General features: G+C 36.4%; 1 protein-coding gene across 2 annotated transcripts in view; it reads left to right on the top strand.

The window, feature by feature from the left end:
• Positions 1 to 25,521, top strand: part of CCDC91 (coiled-coil domain containing 91) — a 347,220-nt gene that overhangs the window by 185,849 nt on the left and 135,850 nt on the right. For both annotated transcript variants that reach the window (XM_044226465.1, XM_044226466.1), the window contains one exon: positions 2,978 to 3,085. In XM_044226465.1, the coding sequence (XP_044082400.1) occupies positions 2,978 to 3,085 (108 nt within the window). The remainder of the gene's footprint in view (positions 1 to 2,977; positions 3,086 to 25,521) is intronic.

Raw genomic sequence — 25,521 nt, 5'->3', positions numbered from 1 at the left:
TTGTTGAGAATAGTTTAAAATAGTTTATAAAGGAAATACTTTCAGATTTTTCTTTATAGCATTGTTCCTTTTATCTTTGATGTTTATAGACACAATTGCAGATGAAAATATAAATTGCAGGGAAATTTTAAGATTAATGCTCATTTCTATACTTAAGATACACAAGAAATGTAAAAGCAATTATTATGGTATATTACATTGGAAATAAGTATCCAGTTATATAATGATAGCTCATGCTCTAAAAGCAGATGGCTAGTATCAATTTTTGCTTGTAGTGTGTCCATAATGATTAATATAGTTGTAAGAAAAATGTTTGGAAATTACCTCTTTTATTTGGACTGTTGACACTAATAATACAATATTCAGTAGGATTAGCCCAATTTTTAAACAGTCTTGCTTTGTATCCAAAATTTTAAAAATATTTGGCACCTGCTTATTTTGCTACCTTCTTGCCTCCACTCTTAACTGCAATTATTCTTATCTATTTAATAGTCTTTACATAGAACAGTGAGCCTTATAGGGAGACTTCAGGCATCTTTTCTTTGATACATACCTCACATATAGCTATGGCATGTGGTTACCTAGAGAATGTTTCTCTTCTACAGCAGACTGAACTCAGTGAGGATAGACTTTTTTTTTTTTTTTTTAATCTTTGTATTCCTGGTACCTACCTTCATGTGTCTTTTGTAGATGGGTGGATTTAAGTAACTGAATGGTGCTAAGATGAGAGGTTTAAACTATATAAAAGGCTGGTCACTTCTGCATAGCTTTTCACCACACTCCATAACCATAGCTTTGACTCTTACTTTTTTTTTTTTTTTTTTAAACTCTTATATTGTCCTATCATGCTTGCCTCCTTCATTGGGAGAGAGTGAGTATGTGGTATACAAATCAATCACTAGAAAAAAATATTGTTCCATTGTGCTTCCTTTTTTTTTTTTTTTTTTTTTTTAGATTTTATTTATTTTAGAGAGAGAGCATGTGCATGTGTGCAAGTGGGGAGAGGGACAGAGGAATAGAGGGGGAGTGAGAGGCAAAGGGAGAGAATCTCAGGCAGTCTCAGGGCTCAATGCAGGGGCTTAATCTCACCACTCTCAGATCATGACCTGAGCAGAAACAAAGAGCTGCAGGCTTAACAGCTGAGCATCCAGGCGCCCCTCTATTGTGTTCCTTAATTATGGTGAGAAAAGGTTTTAGTTCATTAACTTACCTGTTTCTCCAAAGGATATAATCTACTAAAAATCTATATAATTCCACTAAAATTGGGTACTTAAACTGCGGGATTATTTGAAACCATGGCAAATAGCAAAGTGAAAACAGTTCTTCCCATTAAGCAATACAATTCTGTCGTATCCAAGACCCAAAAAGAGAATGGCATTTTTCTATCTACAGGAGATGTCATGAATAGACCCAAGAGAATTATCATAACTATAATGTTCTTTAAATTTTCTGAAGTCCAACACATAGAATATTATATTTTGCCAACGGTAAATAATAATTTTACATTATCTAGTCACAGTTTAAGAGGTTAAATTTGGGGGCCTTTACATAAATTTATGAGCATGGAATCTTTAAGAGGATATCTAATGTATATATTGAAGGGCTGAAGCACCTCTCTTAAGCGCTTCTCTAAATATTAATTAAACCTCAGTCAGAACTTTATTTTCCCTTCCTAATTTGCTAGTAATTATGTGACTTTAGAGTGACAACTATTGAATTATAGGAGTGGTAGAATCATCAGACAGTTTAACATTTGCAGAAGGTTAATTATCTGAAAATTTGAGACTTATCTGGAGCTTTAAAAAAATATTTTTGGCTCAGTTTTTAGAAATATGTGCATACTTATTTAGCTCCTTAATGCATGTTGTTTCCAACCAAGTAAATCTATTTTCAAAACAGAGATTATTTAAGAGATTTGGCTTATTTTTCTTTTCTTGGTGAATGTGCCAAAGGTCTGTTTTCTATAAGACGTGTGTCTGTTTCAACTTACTATTTTGATTATGAGTAGTTTATTATCCAGATAGACCTTCAAAAATAGAATATTTGCTAAAGAATTCTTATGTATATGGTTGAGTACATATTTTAGAACGATTTAGGATTTATAAATAGCATGTAATGTAATATTGGGAACACGTTAAGTATAACATATAATGCTTTAATAAAAAGGAAAGAAAAAAAAGATAATGTTCTAAGCATTTCCAATAAGGAAGTGAGTGGGTGGAACGTCTTCAAATGCTGATTTGGCTTCCCTTAGAACAGTGTTAACGTCTTCATATTTTACCGACTCAGGTTCCAGCATTTACATTACCCACTTAAGTTTGTCCAGTCTCCCAAGTTTTATTACTTTTTATGAATACTGCCTTGAGATTCTGACTTCCATAACTTTGACTTCTACCTTTTTATATTAGGGGTGTGAACTTCCTGGGGGGCATTTCTTTTATGTATGAAATTGCTCAGAATTTCCATCTGCTTTTACTTGCCTTGTGGTCTTGAAGATCATGCTTGGCCCATGGGATATTACAGTGTGCCGAGAGGATGTGGAGTTTTGTCAGCCAGTGAAATATGTCTGTTTTTTTTTTTTTTCCTTTCTTTCTTCTTCTTCTTCTTCTTCTTCTTTTTTTTTCTTCAGCGGCTTTCATACACTCCTCATCCTGTGTGGTCTTCACTAAACTGAATTTATATTTAACAGAACTACTCACCCTCTTTATCATCTTCTATGACTTGGCCTTTTCTAAGGAGAAGGTGTGTGGAAGTAACATCTGAGCCAAAAAACTAGACTGTTGGCAATAGGAAAACCTAAAACCAAAAGCTTGAAGTATGTTATATATGAATGTGTTCAATATTCACAAATGTGTAGTTTGTAATGCAGAAGAGCATCATATTTCAGATACGTACAACTGTCAAAAAAAAGTGTTCATGCCAACAGTAGACTCCAAGTGTTGTCTGTGATCCAAATGACTTTTTTGCTTGTTTTTAGGCACTGCTGCAGTCTTCAGTTAAGCAACAAGTAGAAGCTATTGAAAAACAGTACATTTCTGCAATTGAGAAACAAGCACACAAGTGTGAAGAGTTGTTGAATACTCAGGTAATAAAATTGCACATCCATTATATATTTATACTTTTTTGTTGACTCTCCTCCCCTGAGAGCTGTATAACTGTTTATTCAGTTTCGTGCCATTTACTTTCCTTGGTGTATTTGGGAGAAAAAAATATGGTTATGTAAACTTAATGTTAAAGTTTGGGAATTTCATGAAAGACTAAAAATAGAGCTAAAACCCTAAAATATGTGACTCTCCCACAAATTAATGATAATTCTTATGTTAATTTCTGAGTTATGATATTATTCAACAAATGACAAGGACAAAGAGATGACTGAATGTATTATGGCATGTGAAATGGTTTTTAGGATTATAAGATTTATAATTAATACTTGAACTTTTATTTTTTATTTTTTTTAATAAATTTTATTTTTTATAAATATATATTTTTATCCCCAGGGATACAGGTCTGTGAATCGCCAGGTTTACACACTTCACAGCACTCACCAAAGCACATACCCTCCCCAATGTCCATAACCCCACCCCCTTCTCCCAACCCCCCTCCCCCCAGCAACCCTCAGTTTGTTTTGTGAGATTAAGAGCCATTTATGGTTTGTCTCCCTCCCAATCCCATCTCGTTTCATTGATTCTTCTCCTACCCACTTAAGCCCCCATGTTGCATCACCACTTCCTCATATCAGGGAGATCATATGATAGTTGTCTTTCTCCGCTTGACTTATTTCGCTGAGCATGATACGCTCTAGTTCCATCCATGTTGTCGCAAATGGCAAGATTTCATTTCTTTTGATGGCTGCATAGTATTCCATTGTGTATATATACCACTTCTTCTTTATCCATTCATCTGTTCATGGACATCTAGGTTCTTTCCATAGTTTGGCTATTGTGGACATTGCTGCTATAAACATTTGGGTGCACGTGCCCCTTCGGATCACTACGTTTGTATCTTTAGGGTAAATACCCAGTAGTGCAATTGCTGGGTCATAGGGCAGTTCTATTCTCAACATTTTTGAGGAACCTCCATGCTGTTTTCCAGAGTGGTTGCACCAGCTTGTATTCCCACCAACAGTGTAGGAGGGTTCCCCTTTCTCCGCATCCTCGCCAGCATCTGTCATATCCTGACCTGTTGATTTTAGTCATTCTGACTGGTGTGAGGTGATATCTCATTGTGGTTTTGATTTGTATTTCCCGGATGCCGAGTGATATGGAGCACTTTTTCATGTGTCTGTTGGCCATCTGGATGTCTTCTTTGCAGAAACGTCTGTTCATGTCCTCTGCCCATTTCTTGATTGGATTATTTGTTCTTTGGGTGTTGAGTTTGTTAAGTTCTTTATAGATTTTGGACACTAGTCCTTTATCTGATATGTCGTTTGCAAATATCTTCTCCCATTCTGTCAGCTGTCTTTTGATTTTGTTAACTGTTTCCTTTGCTGTGCAAAAGCTTTTGATCTTGATGAAATCCCAATAGTTCATTTTTGCCTTTGCTTCCCTTGCCTTTGGCGATGTTCCTAGGAAGATGTTGCTGCGGCTGAGGTCGAAGAGGTTGCTGCCTGTGTTCTCCTCAAGGATTTTGATGGATTCCTTTCTCACATTGAGGTCCTTCATCCATTTTGAGTCTATTTTTGTGTGTGGTGTAAGGAAATGGTCCAATTTCATTTTCTGCACGTGGCTGTCCAGTTTTCCCAACACGATTTATTAAAGAGGCTGTCTTTTTTCCATTGGACATTCTTTCCTGCTTTATCAAAGATTAGTTGACCATAGAGTTGAGGGTCTGTTTCTGGGCTCTCTATTCTGTTCCATTGATCTATGTGTCTGTTTTTGTGCCAGTACCATGCTGTCTTGATGATGACAGCTTTGTAATAGAGCTTGAAGTCCGGAATTGTGAGGCCACCAACGTTGGCTTTCTTTTTCAATATCCCTTTGGCTATTCGAGGTCTTTTCTGGTTCCATATAAATTTTAGGATTATTTGTTCCAATTCTTTGAAAAAGATGGATGGTACTTTGATAGGAATTGCATTAAATGTGTAGATTGCTTTAGGTAGCATAGACATTTTCACAATATTTATTCTTCCAATCCAGGAGCATGGAACATTTTTCCATTTCTTTGTGTCTTCCTCAATTTCTTTCATGAGTACTTTATAGTTTTCTGAGTATAGATTCTTAGCCTCTTTGGTTAGGTTTATTCCTAGGTATCTTATGGTCTGGGGTGCAATTGTAAATGGGATTGACTCCTTAATTTCTCTTTCTTCTGTCTTGTGTTGGTGTAGAGAAATGCAACTGATTTCTGTGCATTGATTTTATATCCTGACACTTTACTGAATTCCTGTACAAGTTCTAGCAGTTTTGGAGTGGAGTCTTTTGGGTTTTCCACATAGAGTATCATATCATCTGCGAAGAGTGATAGTTTGACTTCTTCTTTGCCGATTTGGATGCCTTTAATTTCCTTTTGTTGTCTGATTGCTGAGGCTAGGACTTCTAGTACTATGTTGAATAGCAGTGGTGATAATGGACATCCCTGCTGTGTTCCTGACCTTAGCGGAAGAGCTTTCAATTTTTCTCCATTGAGAATGATATTTGCGGTGGGTTTTTCATAGATGGCTTTGATGATATTGAGGTATGTGCCCTCTATCCCTACACTTTGAAGGGTTTTGATCAGGAAGGGATGCTGTACTTTGTCAAATGCTTTTTCAGCATCTATTGAGAGTATCATATGGTTCTTGTTCTTTCTTTTATTGATGTGTTGTATCACATTGACTGATTTGCGGATGTTGAACCAACCTTGCAGCCCTGGAATAAATCCCACTTGGTCGTGGTGAATAATCCTTTTGATGTGCTGTTGAATCCTATTGGCTAGTATTTTGGTGAGAATTTTCGCATCTGTGTTCATCAGGGATATTGGTCTATAGCTCTCTTTTTTGATGGGATCCTTGTCTGGTTTTGGGATCAAGGTGATGTTGGCCTCATAAAATGAGTTTGGAAGTTTTCCTTCCATTTCTATTTTTTGGAACAGTTTCAGGAGAATAGGAATTAGTTCTTCTTTAAATGTTTGGTAGAATTCCCCCGGGAAGCCGTCTGGCCCTGGGCTTTTGTTTGTTTGGAGATTTTTAATGACTGTTTCAATCTCCTTACTGGTTATGGGTCTGTTCAGGCTTTCTATTTCTTCCTGGTTCAGTTGTGGGAGTTTATATGTCTCTAGGAATGCATCCATTTCTTCCTAATTGTCAAATTTGTTGGCATAGAGTTGCTCATAGTATGTTCTTATAATTGTTTGTATTTTTTGTTGTTAGTTGTGATCTCTCCTCTTTCATTCATGATTTTATTTATTTGGGCCCTTTCTCTTTTCTTTTTGATAAGTCTGGCCAGAGGTTTATCAATTTTATTAATTCTTTCAATGAACCAGCTCCTAGTTTCGTTGATTTGTTCTATTGTTTTTTTGGTTTCTATTTCATTGATTTCTGCTCTGATCTTTATGATTTCTCTTCTCCTGCTGGGCTTAGGGTTTCTTTCTTGTTCTTTTTCCAGCTCCTTTAGGTGTAGGGTTAGGTTGTGTACCTGAGACCTTTCTTGTTTCTTGAGAAAGGCTTGTACCGCTATATATTTTCCTCTCAGGACTGCCTTTGTTGTGTCCCACAGATTTTGAACCGTTGTGTTTTCATTATCATTTGTTTCCATGATTTTTTTCAATTCTTCTTTAATTTCCCGGTTGACCCATTCATTCTTTAGAAGGATGCTGTTTAGTTTCCATGTATTTGGGTTCTTTCCAAACTTCCTCTTGTGGTTGAGTTCTAGCTTCAGAGCATTGTGGTCTCAAAATATGCAAGGAATGATCCCAATCTTTTGATACCGGTTGAGTCCTGATTTAGGACCGAGGATGTGATCTATTCTGGAGAATGTTCCATGTGCACTAGAGAAGAATGTATATTCTGTTGCTTTGGGATGAAATGTTCTGAATATATCTGTGATGTCCATCTGGTCCAGTGTGTCGTTTAAGGCCCTTATTTCCTTGCTGATCATTTGCTTGGATGATCTGTCCATTTTGGTGAGGGGAGTGTTAAAGTCCCCTACTATTATTGTATTATTGTTGATGTGTTTCTTTGATTTTGTTTTTAATTGATTTATATAGTTGGCTGCTCCCACGTTGGGGCCATAGATATTTAAAATTGTTAGATCTTCTTGTTGGATAGACCCTTTGAGTATGATATAGTGTCCTTCCTCATCTCTTATTATAGTCTTTGGCTTAAAATCTAATTGATCTGATATAAGGATTGCCACTCCTGATTTCTTCTGATGTCCATTAGCATGGTAAATTCTTTTCCATCCCCTCACTTTAAATCTGGAGGTGTCTTCGGGCTTAAAATGAGTTTCTTGGAGGCAACATATAGATGGTTTTTTTTTTTTATCCATTCTGATACCCTGTGTCTTTAGATTGGGCCATTTAGCCCATTAACGTTCAGGGTAACTATTGAGAGATATGAATTTAGTGCCATTGTATTGCCTGTAAAGTGACTGTTACTGTATATTGTTTCTGTTCCTTTCTGGTCTACCACTTGTAGGCTCTCTCTTTGCTTAGAGGACCCCTTTCAATATTTCCTGTAGAGCTGGTTTGGTGTTTGCAAATTCTTTCAGTTTTTGTTTGTCCTGGAAGCTTTTAATCTCTCCTTCTATTTTCAATGATAGCCTAGCTGGATATAGTATTCTTGGCTGCATGTTTTTCTCATTTAGTGCTCTGAAAATATCATGCCAGCTCTTTCTGGCCTGCCAGGTCTCTGTGGATAAGTCAGCTGCCAATCTAATATTTTTACCATTGTATGTTACAGACTTCTTTTCCCGGGCAGCTTTCAGGATTTGTTCTTTGTCACTAAGACTTGTAAATTTTACTATTAGGTGACGTTGTGTGGGCCTATTCTTATTGATTTTGAGGGGCGTTCTCTGAACCTCCTGAATTTTGATGCTCGTTCCCTTTGCCATATTAGGGAAATTCTCCCCAATAATTCTCTCCAGTATACCTTCTGCTCCCCTCTCTCTTTCTTCTTCTTCTGGAATCCCAAGTATTCTGATGTTGTTTCGTCTTATGGTGTCACTTATCTCTCGAATTCTGCCCTTGTGATCCAGTAGCTGTTTGTCCCTCTTTTGCTCAGCTTCTTTATTCTCTGTCATTTGGTCTTCTGTATCGCTAATTCTTTCTTCTGCCTCATTTATCCTAGCAGTGAGAGCCTCCATTTTTTATTGCACCTCATTAATAGCTTTTTTTATTTCAACTTGGTTAGATTTTAGTTCTTTTATTTCTCCAGAAAGGGCTTTTATATCTCCCGAGAGGGTTTCTCTAATATCTTCCATGCCTTTTTCAAGCCCGGCTAGAACCTTGAGAATTGTCATTCTGAATTCTAGATCTGATATTGCCAATGTCTGTATTGATTAGGTCCCTAGCCTTCGGTACTGCCTCTTGTTCTTTTTTTTTGTGGTGAATTTTTCCGCCTTGTCATTTTGTCCAGCTAAGAGTATATGAAGGAGCAAGTAAAATACTAAAAGGGTGGCAGCAACCCCAGGAAAATATGCTTTAACCAAATCAGAAGAGATCCCAAATCATGAGGGGAGAGAAAGGGGATAAAAAGAGGTTCAAAAAAAAAGAAAGGAAAAAAAAAAAAAGGAATTAAAAAAAAAGAAAATGAAAAAAGAAAAGTATGAAAAAGAAAAAATATATATATTAGATAAACTAGTTTAAAAAAGTTAAAAATGAAAAGGGTAAAAGTTAAAAAAAAATTAACAAAAATTTTAAAAAATTAAAAAAAAATTTTAAAAATTTAGCAGAAGTAGAGAAAAAAATGAAAAAGAAAAAAATTACTTTAACTGCAAGACTAAAAAATCACAGGGAGAAAGCCATGAGTTCCGTGCTTTGCTTTCTCCTCCTCTGGAATTCTGCTGCTCTTCTTGGTATTGAAACCACACTCCTTGGTAGGTGAACTTGGTCTTGGCTGGATTTCTTGTTGATCTTCTGGGGGAGGGGCCTGGTGTAGTGATCTCAAGTGTCTTTGCCCCAGGCGGAATTGCACTGCCCTTACCAGTGGCCGGGCTTAGTAATCTGCTGGGGTTTGATTTCAGGAGCTTTTGTTCCCTGAGCGCTTTCCGTAGAGTTCCGGAGGACGGGAATACAAATGGCGGCCTCCTGGTCTCCGGCCCAGAGGAGCCGATAGCCCGGGGCCCCACTCCTCAGTGCGCCCTCAGAGAACAGCGCCCAGTAATTCCCGTCTGCCTGACCTCCGGCCGAGCTCCGAGCTCACCGAGCCTGCGGCCGGTTCAAGGCAACACCGAGCTGTGAGCTTACTGTCGGCTCTGTCTCTGTAGCCAGCTTTCTCGCTCCAATACCCACAAGCTCTGCAACACTCAGACACCCCCGATCCTTCTATGACCCTGCGGGACCTGAGGCCACGCTGAACCAGCGTGGGCTTCGCCCCGGTTTAGCCTCTGGAGCGATGTCCCTCAGCGGAACCGACTTTTAAAAGTCCTGATTTTGTGCTCCGCTGCTCCGACACTTGCCGGGAGCCAGCCCCTCCCCCCAGGGTCTATCTTCCAGTCGCTTTGGATTCACTTCTCCGCAAATCCTACCTTTCAGAAAGTGGTTGTTTTTCGGTTTCTAGAATTGCTGTTCTTCTTCTCCTCGATCTGCCGATGGATTTGCAGGTGTTTTCAATCTTTAGATAAGCTCTCTAGCTGATCTCCTGCTAGCTGAAGTAGTCTCAGCCTGCTACTTCTCCGCCATCTTGACTCCTCCCCCAATACTTGAACTTTTAAAGGCACTTATTCATGTTTGAGTACCTTTTGCTGCATGTAGGGATTGGTCTCTATTTAAATTTTTTCGTGGAACTTTTTGTTTCTTTTCTTGATTTAATGTCTTAGAAGACATTAAAGACATGATTAGCTGATTTACACTGAACAATCAGATGAAGATCATTTATGGATGTGTCATAGTATGAGTAATATATTCAAGAAATTCCCAGCAACACTTCTAAATAACATAAAATATGGTAGGTGAGAATAAAACCAGCTTTATTTACTAGAACTTTTTTATATCATGGGAAAAAAATATACTATGAATTTGGAAAACAAAATTAGGGGTAAATTTAAATAGAGACTTAACAAATATGCCACCCCATCACTGAGACTGGGGTCGATTCTATTAAATTTTTTCAGTATCATTTTAATAAACGACTTAAAAGGAAATACACAGAATTTTATAAATTTAATCTAACAATTATATTCTTATGGGTGGCAAAATACCAGGTTGTCAGAAGTATGAAGTATATGACTTTGTAAATGGACAGAAAAATCACCGAGATAAATTAATGTCACAGAACTGTGAAACAGCAGAAAGCATGTATTAGCCAAGGCAGGCCAGGTTAAACCCTAAATGCTGACTTCACACCCCAAAGATTTATATCTTACCCATGCGACATATATACCGAGGATTATCTTGGGGCTTGGTCGCATGTCGTCCTCCCCATAGGAATAGGCCTGGTAGTGTAGGTCCTGTGTGGTTCATTACCTGTTATCATTGCAGAGTGAAAAGGAGCCCAGTCAAATTTCCTACTATTAATTCAATATTCTGGATTGGAAATGATACTTCCACTCTGAATTTATATCCATGTTGCTCCACCTCATCATATGGGGTCAAGTAGTGAGATTCTACTACGAATCTGAAAGGAAGAGCAGGAAATACTTGATAAGCAGCATTAGTTATACCACAGTTGGCTCTTATGGTTGCCAAATATTCCCAGTCTCCATCTTACAGGCAGGTTTACTCAACCTGTCTCTTTGGGAGAAAATCTGAAAGTTCTGAACAGCTATGGCCTCAATCTCAAAAGTCCAGGATCTTTAGATGGTTGGTAGGGAATGATATACCCAGTCTCTGTATTATCAGGTCAAGATAGACAGTCCCCTTTGACTTAAAGAACTAGAAACTAAAATATACATTGTTTACCTTCAACATATTTGGTATACAGTGGCAAGATAAAGATGTTTGCTATAGTCACTCTCAAGAAGGATAAAGAATCAGAAATGCACAGCTATCATTAGTATATAGCAATTCTGAAATCTCAGTGGTCAGATTAAATAAGATCTCAGTTATGGGAATAAGATTGATATTTGAATGACCATGATTCTCTGTTTAGGGTTTAGGCACAGGTTTTCTTCTAGTCCATTCTTTATGTTCTTTATGATCTTACAGATTTTATGTTTTCTATATCTTTGTTGGCTATCCTTGAGTATTGGTGATTATACCATTTCTCAGCCTGCTTCTTGGCTATAGAGAATTGGGAGGCATGGGTCATTTTAGATAGCAAATAGTGAGAGTTCAGGGTTATGGTTCTTTTGGCTCCTTATCTGTTTGATTACAATCGGCTCCATTCATCAGAGGCACACCCACAGTTATTTTAGAGACCTACTGCCTACATTTAATATGCTTATATGCGTTTTGTGTCTTCCCTGTTTGTCTTTCTCTTTTTTTCTGATTAAAAATAACTTCATTTAGCAAACCTGGGTTGAAGAAATTTCAGTGGTCTCTTTTCTCCAAACCATTTGTTCCAAATGGAAGTATATATAGGACAGTCACAGCTTTGTTGGGTCTGTGCTTGGAGACACTAATGGATTAAATCTTCAACAGTGGATGTGACTAACACATACTTGGCTTAATACTTGCTGTAAGGTTGAATTTAGTTGTCTTTGTTGTTCAAAGACCTTCTCAGCTATTTCTTTTAGAAGTTGAGATTGGGAAGGTGGTTATTCCTGCAAGTCCTCAAATTTCTGAACTTTTTCTGTTAACTGTAATTCAGTTCTTATAAATTGTCTTTTCTTGTGAATTCATTGCTGAATTTGTCTCTTTCTTATATTACCTTGTCAAAAATAGCCAATAGCAGAGCTAATAAATGAATTCAGCGCAGTGGCAGGTTAAAAGATTAACACACAAAATCAGTCATGTTTCTATACACCCTAAATGAATATCCAAAAAAGAAATTAAGAAAGCAGTTAAGTTTACAATAGGATCTTTTTTTTTTTTTTTAAGATTTTATTCATTTATTTGACAGACAGAGATCACAAGTAGGCAGAGAGGCCGGCAGAGAGAGAGGAGGAAGCAGGCTCCCCACTGAGCAGAGAGCCTGATGCGGGGCTCGATCCCAGGACCCTGGGATCATGACCTGAGCTGAAGGCAGAGGCTTTAACCCACTGAGCCACCCAGGTGCCCCTTACAATAGGATCTTAAAGAATATTCTTAGTGGTAAATTTAACCAAGGAGGTGAGAGACTTGTCCATTGAAAACTACAAAACTGGGCTGAAAGAAATTTAAAATAACCTAAGTAAGTAGAGGGATATCCTGTGTTCATCATTTGGAAACACTGGGTGGAGAGTAGTCCAGCACTACTTCAGGACACATCAAGGAGCAGAAGCAATTCCTTATGGTGAAATGCTATTTAAAAATCAGGCACTAGGGCGCCTGGGTGGCTCAGTGGGTTAAGCCGCTGCCTTCGGCTCAGGTCATGATCTCAGGGTCCTGGGATTGAGCCCCGCATCGGGCTCTCTGTTCTGCGGGGAGCCTGCTTCCTCCTCTCTGCCTACTTGTGATCTCTGTCTATCAAATAAATAAATAAATAAATAAAATCTTTTTAAAAAAATAAAAAATAAAAAAAAATAAAAATCAGGCACTAAAAGGGGATATGATTATAGGTAAAATCATGTAAAGTGTAAAATTGGTGATCCCACACTTGTATTCTCTAATCATATTTGAAATTTGAAGTTAGTAAATTTAATTTAACAAAAATAATAGCTGGATGGTTCCTTAGAAATAATTTAGTTTAGCATTCATGTGTATGTGTGTGTGCAGGCACATGCATTCATACCTTTTTCTGTTCTTCTGTCTGTCTCTCTCTCTTTTTCAAATTAAAATTTTAAGGGAAAATCAAGTAAACATTCAGAGTAATTGCAATCAGGTGTTCTGAAATCTGACTCGCTGCCTTTGTCCCTTAACGGTTTGCTATGTAATGTCCTTAGCCTCTCTGTGCCTCATTTTTTCTTATCTTTAGAGTGTATACACTAGTAATTCTTACCTCATAGGATTGTCAGGAATATTGTATGACATCAGATTTACATAGTGCTTAGAATAGCACCTGGCACATTCTAGGTGTTCAGCTGATACTGACTGAATTATTATCATATTTGTTATTATTGGTCACAAGATTTCTTGGTCAAGGTACTCCCAAAACCAGGGTTAGGATTCATGTTTCCTGATTTCCAGGCTATAGAAGAAAGGTTACTTACTTGTAGTTCATATATTATCTGTGTTTGATTTTGAAAAGTCAACTTTAAATTTTTACACATTTACTTTGGGGCCTTGTTTAAGCATTTGAATGCTAGACCAAGCTTTTGCCCTTCCCTCTCTCCCTTATTTAATATGGGCCTTTTACATGACTGATATTCTGCTGGATTATATGGATATAACATGAGCAGGACACAGTCCTTCTATTAATATTAAGCAGGTAAAAATCAATGAGATGATTGTTAAAACTGTGGTAAGTTATGACGAAACAAGTGTTCTATTAAAGGGGTATATAATCTTTCATTTTGTGTGAGGGACCACCTTATTGGACCAATGATGAGATCGTTCAGGCTTCATGGGGTCTCATTGATGTCAGAACTGAGAATTCCACATGAGAGCGGTAGATAGAATAGCATATTCACAGTCTGTTAAATGAGAGAGTATAACGTAAATGTTTGGCAAGGGGGGTGCTGAGGCTGTTTGAGACTATGAAATGAAAGATTATTTTATGCCACAGAAATAATAATAAAGGACCTTGTCTGCCATGTAGTTTGACAGGAAATTGGGAGATGTTAAAAGACATTAACTAGAGAAGTGACATTTCTTCAGATCTGCATTTTAGAAGTATTACTCTGGTAAAGTTTAAAAAACACTTGATGGGAGACAGTATTAGAAGCACATAAATCAGTTAAACAGCAATTACAATTATCCTAGTGAGAATGGTGGTGGCTCAAAATAAGGTAGGTGTATGGGAAAGAGAGGTTTTAATGGTTTTGAGTCATATTAAGGGAACAGAAACCAGAGAATTTGTGGGAATAAAAGAGAGGAAGTCAATGTTGATTGATAAAGGATATAATTACACATACACAAGCAGACACATTTTATATACATAAATATGTATTTATATACATGACTGTGTTTTTGTGGTTGGTGACCAGATCTTTGGTTTTGGCAATTCACTGAAATAGGAAACTTAAGACCTGCGGCACGGTTAGGGTTGAAAATTTCATGTTTTAGATATGTTGAGCTTGTAGTGCCTGTGGAATATTCAAGATCAGAGTTCATAAGAGAGTTGAATATAGAGTTTGGAACTATGAGAACTCTTTTAGTGGATGAATTTGGAAGTCATAAGTATGTAGAAGGTCAGAGAAAGTATGTCTGTGGATGATACCAGAACTGAGAATTGAGATGATACCAGAGACTATATAGAATGAGAAAATAATTCCACCTAGGGTCCTGAGGGACCTCAATATAGAATGGATAGGCTAAGAGAGCTTGTGAAGGAAACTGTAAACTGGCAAGAAGAAAAGGAGGAAACCAAGTGCCTAGTATACTTAGATCCTGAGAAGAGAGCATTTTATAAAAAAGTTGAGTGGGTAACATTTTCTAATAATGCAAAACAAGTAAGGTATGGATTTACAGATGATTGCTAGATAGGACAACAAGAAAGCCAGTAAAAAATAGTTTTGGTGGAATGGTGGCCAAACAAAAGTGGATAATCATATGAGGAAAAAATAAAAAAAAGGAGATGAAACAATAGAAACAGAAGACAAGTCTTTGGGAAGCTTAGATGATGAACATAAGAGAGCACTGTAGGTGGAGGGAGCTATGAAGGGGAAATTTTTCCCTCAGATATTTTGGCCTGGAAGTTGAGCTCATTTTAACACTTATGGGTGAGAGCCAATCTTAGAAAGCCTAAAGGTATAAGAAAGAAAAAAACTGATAGACCAGAGTCCTCAGGAAAGAGGAAGTAATAAACAAAGTTAATCTTTATTAGATGAGAAAGCATTTGCATGCATGCAAGTGGGAGTTTGTACTTGTGGGTGGAGGGTTGTATATGTGCATAGATACAGATATAATTTTAAATATTATTCATACTTTTGAATTGTAACATTCATGAATTTTATTTCTGAGTTCCTCTCCACCAGCACTCGTAAAATCCAAATTTCTGTGAAGGATATGTACGACATACTATTTATAATCTTTTAGTGCTATTAACAGATATGATGTGGAAAGTTACTGAAGCATACCAAATAAACTATCTGTATTATTACTTTGTCCTTAAGCTTTTTTTACAAAAAGAAAACGGAGTTTGTCTTTTTCCTGCAGTGCCTTGTCAAAAATGTCTACAAATGATCAACACATGTTTTTAACATATTATCTTCTAGTGTCTTCCCTTAGAACTCTAAGTACTCATTTCATTTGAGTACAGAATGTAAATTCTGTGAGAGTTAGGTAATGTGCTTATTCTGAATTTTACTATATCCCCAAAGCCTGTTAGTTTTTTGGTATTTGCTCTAAGTATAGTAAAATAGGCTTGTTATTAAGAAATACATACATCCATGTATCTGCTGTCACAATCAAGATATAGAACATTTCTATCAACCCAGGAAATTCTCTCTTGTCCTTTTACAGTCATCCCTTCCATTATAGCTCTAGACCTAGGCAACCAGAGATCCACATTTTCTCACTATTGATGAGCTAGCTTTTATAATTTCATAAAGATGAAATAAACTGTGTATTTTTTTTTTACATCTATCTGCTTTGGCTCAGCATGTTTTTTGAGATCATGAAGTTACCTGTATTAGTAATCTATACATTTTGATTGCTGACTGGTATTCTGTTACATGGATATACAACATTTTGTTTATCCATTCACTTATTCCTGGACATTTAGATTGATTAACATTTGGGGTTGCTGTGAATATTTACGTGAAAATCTGTGTGGGAACATATTTATTTTTATTATTTAAAAATATTTAGGTATGGAATTGCAGGATCATATGGTAAGTGTTTAACTTTATGAACAACTTCCAAACTGTTTTCCAGAGTTCCTTGACATTTTATATTTTCATTGTAATGTATGAGAGTTCTCTTTGATCTTGAAGCCTATCAGCACTTGGTATTGTCAGTTTCTTTCCTTTTTAGCCTTTTGTTTTCTTTTGAATGGGAAATGGCATCTCATCTCACTGCATTTTTTGAATAACAGTTGATAATAAGCATCTTTTCATGTGCTTATGTACTATTTGTGTTTTCTTTTGTGAAGTATATGTACGTTTAATCTTTCATTTTATTTTATTGTCTATCTTCATAATTTTAGTTGGTTTTTATAAATTCTAGATGTAAATCCTTTGCCATAATATGCATTATGAATATTTTCTCATTTTCTGGTTTCTTTTTCACTTTCTTTTTTTTTTTTTAAGATTTTATTTATTTGACAGAGAGAGAGAAATCACAAGTAGGCAGAGAGGCAGGCAGAAGAGAGAGAGAGAGGAGGAAGCAGGCTCCCCGTGGAGCAGAGAGCCCAACTCCGGGCTCGATCCCAGGACCCTGGGATCATGACCTGAGCCAAAGGCAGAGGCTTTAACCCACTGAGCCAGGCTCAGGAGCCAGGCTCCTTTTCACTTTCTTGATGGTATCCTTAGATGAATAAAACTTTAATTTTGATGAATTCAAACATCATTTTTTCTTATGGATCATACTTTTGATGTTGCATCAAATCTTTACCTAACTATAAGTCACCATGATTTTCTCCTATATTTTCAGTAAGAAGTTTTATGTATTTTCTTAGGTTATGTATGTGACTCATTTTTTAATTTGCTTGAGGATGTAATGAGATAGTTGGAGTTTCCCCCGTTTTCAACGAGCTCCAGTATGAATATCCATAATGATTTCAGCACCATTTTTTTTTTTAAATAAAAGTATCTTCTCCTTCAAAAATTGCTAGAACCCATACAGGAATTCAGGAGAGTGGCAAGATATAAAACCAATGCACAGAAATCAGTTGCATTTCTATGCACTACCAATGAGACAGAAGAAAGAGAAACTGAGTTGATCGTATTTACAGTTGCACCCAGAACCATAGATACCTAGGAATAAACCTAACCAAAGAGGCAAAGGATCTGTACTCAGAAAACTAAGGAACACTCATGAAAGAAACTGAGAAAGACACAAAGAAATGGAAAAACATTCCATGCTCATGGATTGGAAGAACAAATATTGTGAAAATGTCTGTGCTACCTAGAGCAATCTACACTTTCAATGCAGTCCTTATCAAAATACCTCAGTTTTTATCACAGAGCTGGAACAAATAGTCCTAAAATTTGTATAGGAAAAATAAAGACCCCAAGTAGCCAAAGGAATGTTAGAAAAGAAAACCAAAGTTGGGAGCATCCCAGTGCCTGACTTCAAGCTCTATTTCAAAACTGTAATCATCAAGAGAGTATGGTACTGGCACAAAAATGGACACCTAGATCAATGGGACAGAATAGAGAACTCAGAAATGGACCCACAACTCTGTAGCCAACTAATCTTCAACAGAGCAAGTAAGAATATCCAATGGAAAAAAGACAGTCTCTTCAACAAATAGTGTTAGGACAATTGGACAACCACATGCACAAGAATGAAACTGGACCATTTTCGTACACCACACACAAAAATAGACTCAAAATGGATGAAAGACCCAAATGTGAGACAGGAATCCATCAAAATCCTTGAGGAGAACACAGGCAGCAACTTCTTTGACCTTGACTGCAGCAACTTCCTGCTAGACATGTCTCCAAAGGCAGGGGAAACAAAGGCAAAAATGAACTATTGGGACTTCATCAAGATGAAAAGCTTTTGCACAACAAAGGAAACAACTGACAAAACCAAAAGGCAACTGACAGAATGGGAGAAGATATTTGCAAATGACATTACAGATAAAGGGCTAGTATCCAAAATATACAAAGAACTTACCAAACTTAACACCCAAAGAACAAATAATCCAATCAAGAAATGGGCAGAAGACATGCACAAACATTTCTGCAAAGAAGACATCCTGATGGCCAACAGACACATGAAAAAAATGCTGAATGTCACTCAGCATCAGGGAAATAAGAATCAAAACCACAATGAGATGCACCTCACACCAGGTAGAATGGCTAAAATTAACAAGTCAGGAAATAACAGATGTTGGTGAGAATATGGAGAAAGGGGAACTGTCTTACACTGTTGGTTGGAATGCAGACTGATGTAGCCACTCTGGAAAACAGTTTGGAGGTTCCTCAAAAAGTTGCAAATAGGGCTACCCTATGACTCAGCAATTGCACTACTGGGTATTTACCCCAAAGTTACAAATGCAGTCATTCAAAGGGGCACCTGCACCCCAATGTTCATAATAGCAACGTCCACAATAACCAAACAATTGGAAGAGCCGAAAGTCCATTGACAGATGAATGGATAAAGAGATGTTGCATGGTGTGTGTGTGTGTGTGTAAAAACATATATACATATATAAATGGAATAGTACAATATTACGCAGCCATCAAAAAATGAAATCTTGCCATTTGCAATGATGTGGATGTAACTAGACAGTATTATGCTGAGTGAAATAAGTTAATCGGAGAAAGACAATTATCATATGACCTCACATGTGGAATTAAGAAATGAAAGAGAGGATCTTAGGGTAAGAGGAAAAAATAAAATGAAACCAGAGAGGGAGACAAACCATAAGAGACTCAGGAAACTATAGAGGGTTGTTGGAGGAAAGGCAGGTGGAGTAATGGGGTAACTTGGTGATAAGACAGTAAGGGGGACATGTGATGTAATGAGCACTGGGTTTTATATAAGACTGGTGAAAAAAAAGTATCTTTTCCTTCACTGTATTACTTTACCATCTCAGGAGAAAATCATTTGACCATGTGAGTACAGATTTCTGGACTACTAATTTTGTTCTGTTAACCTGGTATTTTTCAACCTTGGCAATATTGACAGTTAGAGTTGCATAATTCTCTGTTATGGAGGGCTATCTTGTGTGCTGCAGGATCTTTAGCGGCCTCCTTCATTCCCACCCCGTGAGTGCCTGTAGCATGTGCTTCAGCGTGATAACCAGAAATGTCTCCAGATACTGCTAGATGTCCCCTGGGAGAATGGGGTAGTAAACCACCATTGGATGAGAACCACTGCTGTGATCTAGTTTTCTCTCTGTACACCAATACCATACTCTCTTGTTTAGTGTAGCTTTATAATAAATCTTAAAATCATGAACTTAAAAACAACAATTTTATTCTTGAAAATTGTTTGGCTAGTCTAGAGAATGTGCGTTTTCTTACACATTTTATACTCAGCTTGTCAGTTTCCATTTAAAAAAAAAAAGCCCAGTTACTATTTATTGGTATTGCACAGTCTGTAGGTAAATTTAGAAAAAATTATCATCTTATACTCTTACCTTGATTATTTTATTTCTTTAGTTTAATTGGCTTTCTATTCTCTCTTATTCCAGTATCTTAAAACCAGAAGTTTAGGCCACCGATTGAAACTTTTATTTTTAAACCTAGGCATTTGGTGGTATATTTCTTCATGCACTCTAGGTGCATGTCTCACTTATCTTTTTAAGAGAGAGAAAACGGGGGGGGGGCAGGGGCAAAGGGAGAGAGAGAAGAGAGAGAATCTTAAGCAGGATCTACGCCCAGCACGGGGATTGAGTGTGTTCAATCCCACAACCCTGAGATATGACCTGAGCTGAAATCAAGAGTGAGATACTTAGCCTACTGAGGCACCCTGGCATCCCTTCTCATATTTTCAAATGTCCTGTTTTCAATTTCAGTGAGTTAAAAGTACTTTTAATTTTTCTTTTGATTTCTTCTTTTTTCCCTGGGTCATTTAGAAATCTCTTATTTAGTGTAAAAATAATTGTAGTTTTCCACATGTATTTCTTTTATTCATTTCTAATCTTGTTCTAATATGGACAGAGAATATATTTCATGTAATTTAAACACTTTTTTGAGATTTGTTTTATGGCCTAGGATATGCTGTCTTGGTAGATGTTCCTTATCTACTTGAAAATAATGTGCATTCTTCTGTTGGTGGAGTTTTGTTTTTGTTTTTAATAAAACTCAATGTCATTTAGATCAAGTGTTTTGATTGTGTCTTTCAAGTCTTCTGTATTGTTATGGGTTTTCTTTCTACCTGTCTGCCAGTTAATGAGAGGCAAGTGTTGAAATAGCTGACTGTGCTTATGGATTTGACTAGTTTCCCTTGCAGTTCTATTTTTAACTAGGAATTTTGACATGCTAAACATTTTGGATTGAGTCCTCATCACAAAATTTTCCCTTTAACACTATAAAAATGCCTTTTTTTCTGATAATGTCATTAAGAAATCTACCTTGTATGATTTTAATATAGTTTTTCTACCTTTCTTTTTTTTATTCTTGCCAGAATAATATACTTTCCCCTATCCTTTAACTTTTTTTTCCCTATTTACTTTTTTCCTTTATATTTTTTCCCCTTTACTTTTTTTAAAAAATATTTTATTTATTCACTTGACAGACAGATCACAAGTAGGCAGAGAAGCAGGCAGAGAGAGGAGGAAGCAGGCTCCTCACTGAGCAGAGAGCCCTATGCGGGGCTTGATCCCAGGACCCTGGGATCATGACCTGAGAGGAAGGCAGCGGCTTTAATCCACTGAGCCACCCAGGTGCCCCTCCCCTTTACTTTTAATCTATTTCTGTCTTTATGTTTTAAATGGGTTTCTTGTAGAAAACATGTAGTTGGATCTTACTTTTATCTAATCTAATAACCAGTGCCTTCGTTTTGTGTTTTTGAAACTCTTTATGTTTAGTTTGATTTTTGAGATTTTTGTATTTACAGTGTATATCATCTTGCTATTTGTTTCCTGTCTGTTCCATGTTTTCATTTTTTTTCTTTTAATGCCTACTTTTGGATTATTTTAATGATTTCACTTTATGTCGTTTGTTGGCTTATCATGTAACTCTTTGTTATTTTGTGATTAAGGAAAGTTGGTGGACATTTTTTGAAAATGGATAGATAGCAAATATTTTAGGATCTCTGCTGAAACTATTTAACTCTGCCAGTACAATGAGAAAGCAGCCACAAATGATGTGCAATTGAATGGCCATTGTTGTGTTTCAGTAAAAGTTTATTTACAAAATCAGGCTACTAATTTGATTTGAACTGGAGACCATAGTTTGCCAAACCTCTCTGCTGTAGCAGGACAGGAACTGTCGTAACTTGGAGAATTTAAGGATCTTGAGTTCTTAATTTCCTCTTTATGGTATATTTTTTCCTCAAATTTGCTGTATCGTGAAAATCCCTTAGATTCCATGTTAATAATGTTCCTTTCCTGCAGAATCTGATACAGTAGTTCTACTGGGTCAAAGGAATATGTGAACTTGATGAAATTGGCAGTATTTAGCTATTTTTCGCCTACAAACCCAGCATTTTATGTGCTTCAACCTATTGTATTTTTAACAAGAATCCAAGTGAGTATTTTGTTTCCACACTATTAGAAAACATCATTTTGGACAATGTTTTCTAAATTTCTTTATAATGAGAATACTGGGGATATTTGTTTATTATTCAGATTAACAGGATTCTGCTCTATTAATTTTTATTCTTAATGATTTAGTTGGAGCCCACCTATACATATCTTTAACAGGCAAATCAGGGAATACCTTTGAAAGAACTTAGAGAGACACTGTTTTATTATGGCCTTTATAGTGCTGATCTTCAGCACCCCTTACTCTTAATTTCTCATCCTTCAGGTTTCTGAAATGCAGAAGAAATGTAGTAGGAAATTACTCCACTGTTTTAGGTGTCTTTAACCTCAGATCAATTAAACAGATAGGTTGGAAGAAAGGACATGTGATTTTTGATATCTTTGTGGACTCAGAAGGCACGTCAAATGATGTCTTTTATTCTTTATTAGTAGTTTGGGTTAGGGCAACTGTGTAATTTCTTTGTACTTATTTCTAAAAATCTCTAAATTAGAGTTGATTGTAGTATTGAACAGCTGCTATGTAAGGATTAAGTGAAACAAAGTGCCAGTGTATAGTAATTACTCAATAACCAGTAGCTAAAGTTGTGTGGAAAAATCTTTTTTTTTTTTTTTAAAGATTTTATTTATTTTATTTGACAGACAGAGATTACAAGTAGGCAGAGAGGCAGGCAGAGAGAGAGAGAGGAGGAAGCAGGCTTCCTGCTGAGCGGAGATCCCGATGCGGGGCTCAATCCCAGGACCCTGGGAACATGATTTGAGCCGAAGGCAGAGGCTTTAACCCATTGAGCCACCCAGGCACCCTGGAAAAATCTTTTGATTTGATTTTGTTTTTTGTGATTACAGTTATGCAAAGGATGTCCAATATCCTGCAATACAAGAAATAGTTCACTCACCTGTTGTTATTTTTTAAGGTTTTCTATTTGAAAGAATGTTTAGTTTTTAACCTAGTTACAATTTCTGTTAGAATTTGGTAATTGGGGCGCCTGGGTGGCTCAGTGGGTTGGGCCGCTGCCTTCGGCTTGGGTCATGATCTCAGGGTCCTGGGATGGAGTCCCGCATCGGGCTCTCTGCTCAGCGGGGAGCCTGCTTCCTCCTCTCTCTCTGCCTGCCTGTCTGCCTACTTGTGATCTCTCTCTGTCAAATAAATAAATAAAAATCTTTAAAAAAAAAAAAAGAATTTGGTAATTGATTTTTTTGAAAACACAGTTTCCATATAAATTTTGGAAATTTTTTTCTCCACCAATTTTGAGACTCTGTATCACAATTTACTGCAATTTTTGGTCATTTAAATAGAATAAACAAAAAATTAATATAACAGACAAGCATTAAGATTTGATATCTGGTTTCATAGCAGAGGAAAACTTGATTTTTCCAATATTCTCCTAGGTTCTTTGGCTGGGGCTTTGTAAATTGAAGTGCCAAAGACAAATTAACAGGAGATAACCATACAAAATTATTTAATATAATCTTACATGACATGGGAACCTCCATAAAGAAGAAAAAAGCCCTAAGAAAGTTAAACCCGAGCATTTTTATTTTTTAATTTTTTAATAAAGAAGGAAAAAACCCTAAGAAAGTTAAACCTGAGCATTTTTATTTTTTAATTTTTAAAAAATATTTTATTTATTTGTCAGAGAGAGTACAGGGAGGGGGAATGGAAGGCAGAGGGAGAAGCAGGCTCCCTGCTGAGCAAGGAGCCCGATGTAGGACTTGATCCCGGAACCCTGAGATCATGACCTGAGGTGAAGGTGGACACTTAACTGGCTTCCCAAACCTGAGCATTTTAATACTAGTTTTGATGAAGAGTAAAAAGTCATAGAAAAATATGATAGGACAAAAGGGTGGGAACTAAAGGTAGTAAACTGGGTACATTTTAGCAAGACCTAGTCATTTGGATTCTTTTTGTCATTCGTCTTTGGAAATAAGGAAGCTCCCTTTTTTCAGGGTATAAGGTAGTATTTCTCACAAGAAGGTCTTATCACTTGTTTGAGTGGAAAAGAGGAGGTCAGAGAATTCTTTCCACACCTGCCATTTTTCAAATTCCTTTAGCTTAAAATACATAGTATGTCAAGGTGCCAGAATTTGGGAGATAGTCTTCTGAACCCCATCAGTTTCATTATGACGTATTTGCTTCAGATCTTTTTAATTTGGGGGAGAAAGTAACAAATAAAGCTAAGCCTCAGTTTCTCTGTCATACTTCCCTTCCTCTTCCTCCTCTAAAGGACATACATTTTATGACTGTACCATGTTTTTACTCTTGGCTTCATGTGCCCATACTATTCAGTATTTAGTTTTAGTTCTTAAATTTTCCAAAATGTTGTTTTTAGTTGTATTTTTAGTGATGTACTCACATACTTACACATTTTTTTACCTTTTACTGCTTTCTTTCTCTCCTTCATGTGTTTAATTTACTTCTTATGCTATAGTCTTTATTAATTATAAAGTACAAACTTTAGTAATACTTGTTTTTCTGAAAATTTTTGTTACACCATAATTTCTGAATAATATTTTATTTCAACACTGTGAAATTCTGTAGCAGTTGTTTTCCATGAAGAAATTATTCCACTGTCTTTAATATGTAGTGTTTCTTATGAGATGTGTAATGTCAGTTCAATTATTGATATTCTGTAGATCATCTTTTTCTTTGGTTTTTGTTTTGTTGTTTTTACCAAAACTTGTTGCTCTTATTTAGCATATGGTTGTCACTGGACAGCTCCTTCTCCCTGCTGGGGTCTTTTCCTTTGCCTTTGTGGGGTCAGTGTAGTTCATAAAAGCCTCTTTTTGCCTATATCCTTCCATGAAATATCTGTCACGTAAAACCATTAATTGAGATAATCCCTTTCAGAGTCAGTAGTTTAATTTGTGTTGTTATTTTTCTGGACAGCAAAGTTCAAGTAGCTTAGTTTTCTGCCAGTGATTTGGGAGTGCAAGTAAAATGTGTCACTTCCTGGCCAAGATGGTTAAGAAGAAGATGGGCTTTGCCATCTCTTTTCTCTTTTGCTCGTAAGAGAAAATATTCAGATTTTTTTCAGTGGCAGTACCACAGGTATGAGGAGAGTGGGTTTGTGAATTAGCACTTGGAGGGAATCTGTCATTTGAGACAGTTCCATGATTAAAAAAGAAAACTTACGTTGTCTTAAGTCAGTGAAAATTTTGGAATTATTTGTTGATAGCAGCTAGCATTACCGTAAATACATCAGGACCCATTTGGCATCATTATCTTTGGAAAACTTTTATACTGCTACGCAAATATTTTTCTAGAACCCAGACCTTATCAAAGAAGTATATATATCTAGAAACCTGTTGCAAAGTTTAAAAAATCCTATCATAATAAATAGTGGCAAGAAGTCAGACTGTTTGAATCCTAGGTAAAACAGTCCTTTGTGTTTAGGACAAGGTAGAAGAGTTCATTTTAGTTAAAAGTGGGTAAGATAGAAATATGAAAGTATGAAAATACCCAAAAATACAATATTTTAAAAGTACCCAACATTTAAAGAATTGGTTTAATTTTTAAGATTAACTTTGAACTGGAATACATTTAAAATGAAAGAAATTTATATCTGGGTTTAATTAAGATTAAGAAATTGAAGATTTATGCTGGGTCTTCTGCATTTCACATGACTCTTTTTTGTAGGGCACCAGCAGTTGATCACACTACGCTTTTTATTTGAGTGTTAGTATATTACATCTCCAGATCACAGGAATGTTTTAAAATCTTCCCTGCATTCATTTAGAGGAAAATTGATAATGATAGATTGTTATAAGACACCCACTCTCATTCTCCTTGGGCAGAGCAGGAAAATACTGTGGTCTTGGCACCTGTAGAGGAGGAAAAATTTTTATTCTACCCTTCAAGGTTCTTTTGGCTGGTCTATTAATGAAAT

The sequence above is a fragment of the Neovison vison genome, chromosome 12 (genome assembly GCF_020171115.1).
Source record: "Neovison vison isolate M4711 chromosome 12, ASM_NN_V1, whole genome shotgun sequence".
Classification (NCBI taxonomy): domain Eukaryota; kingdom Metazoa; phylum Chordata; class Mammalia; order Carnivora; family Mustelidae; genus Neogale; species Neogale vison.
Note: the sequence above shows the minus strand (reverse complement) of the source record. Positions and strands in the feature narration are given on the sequence as shown.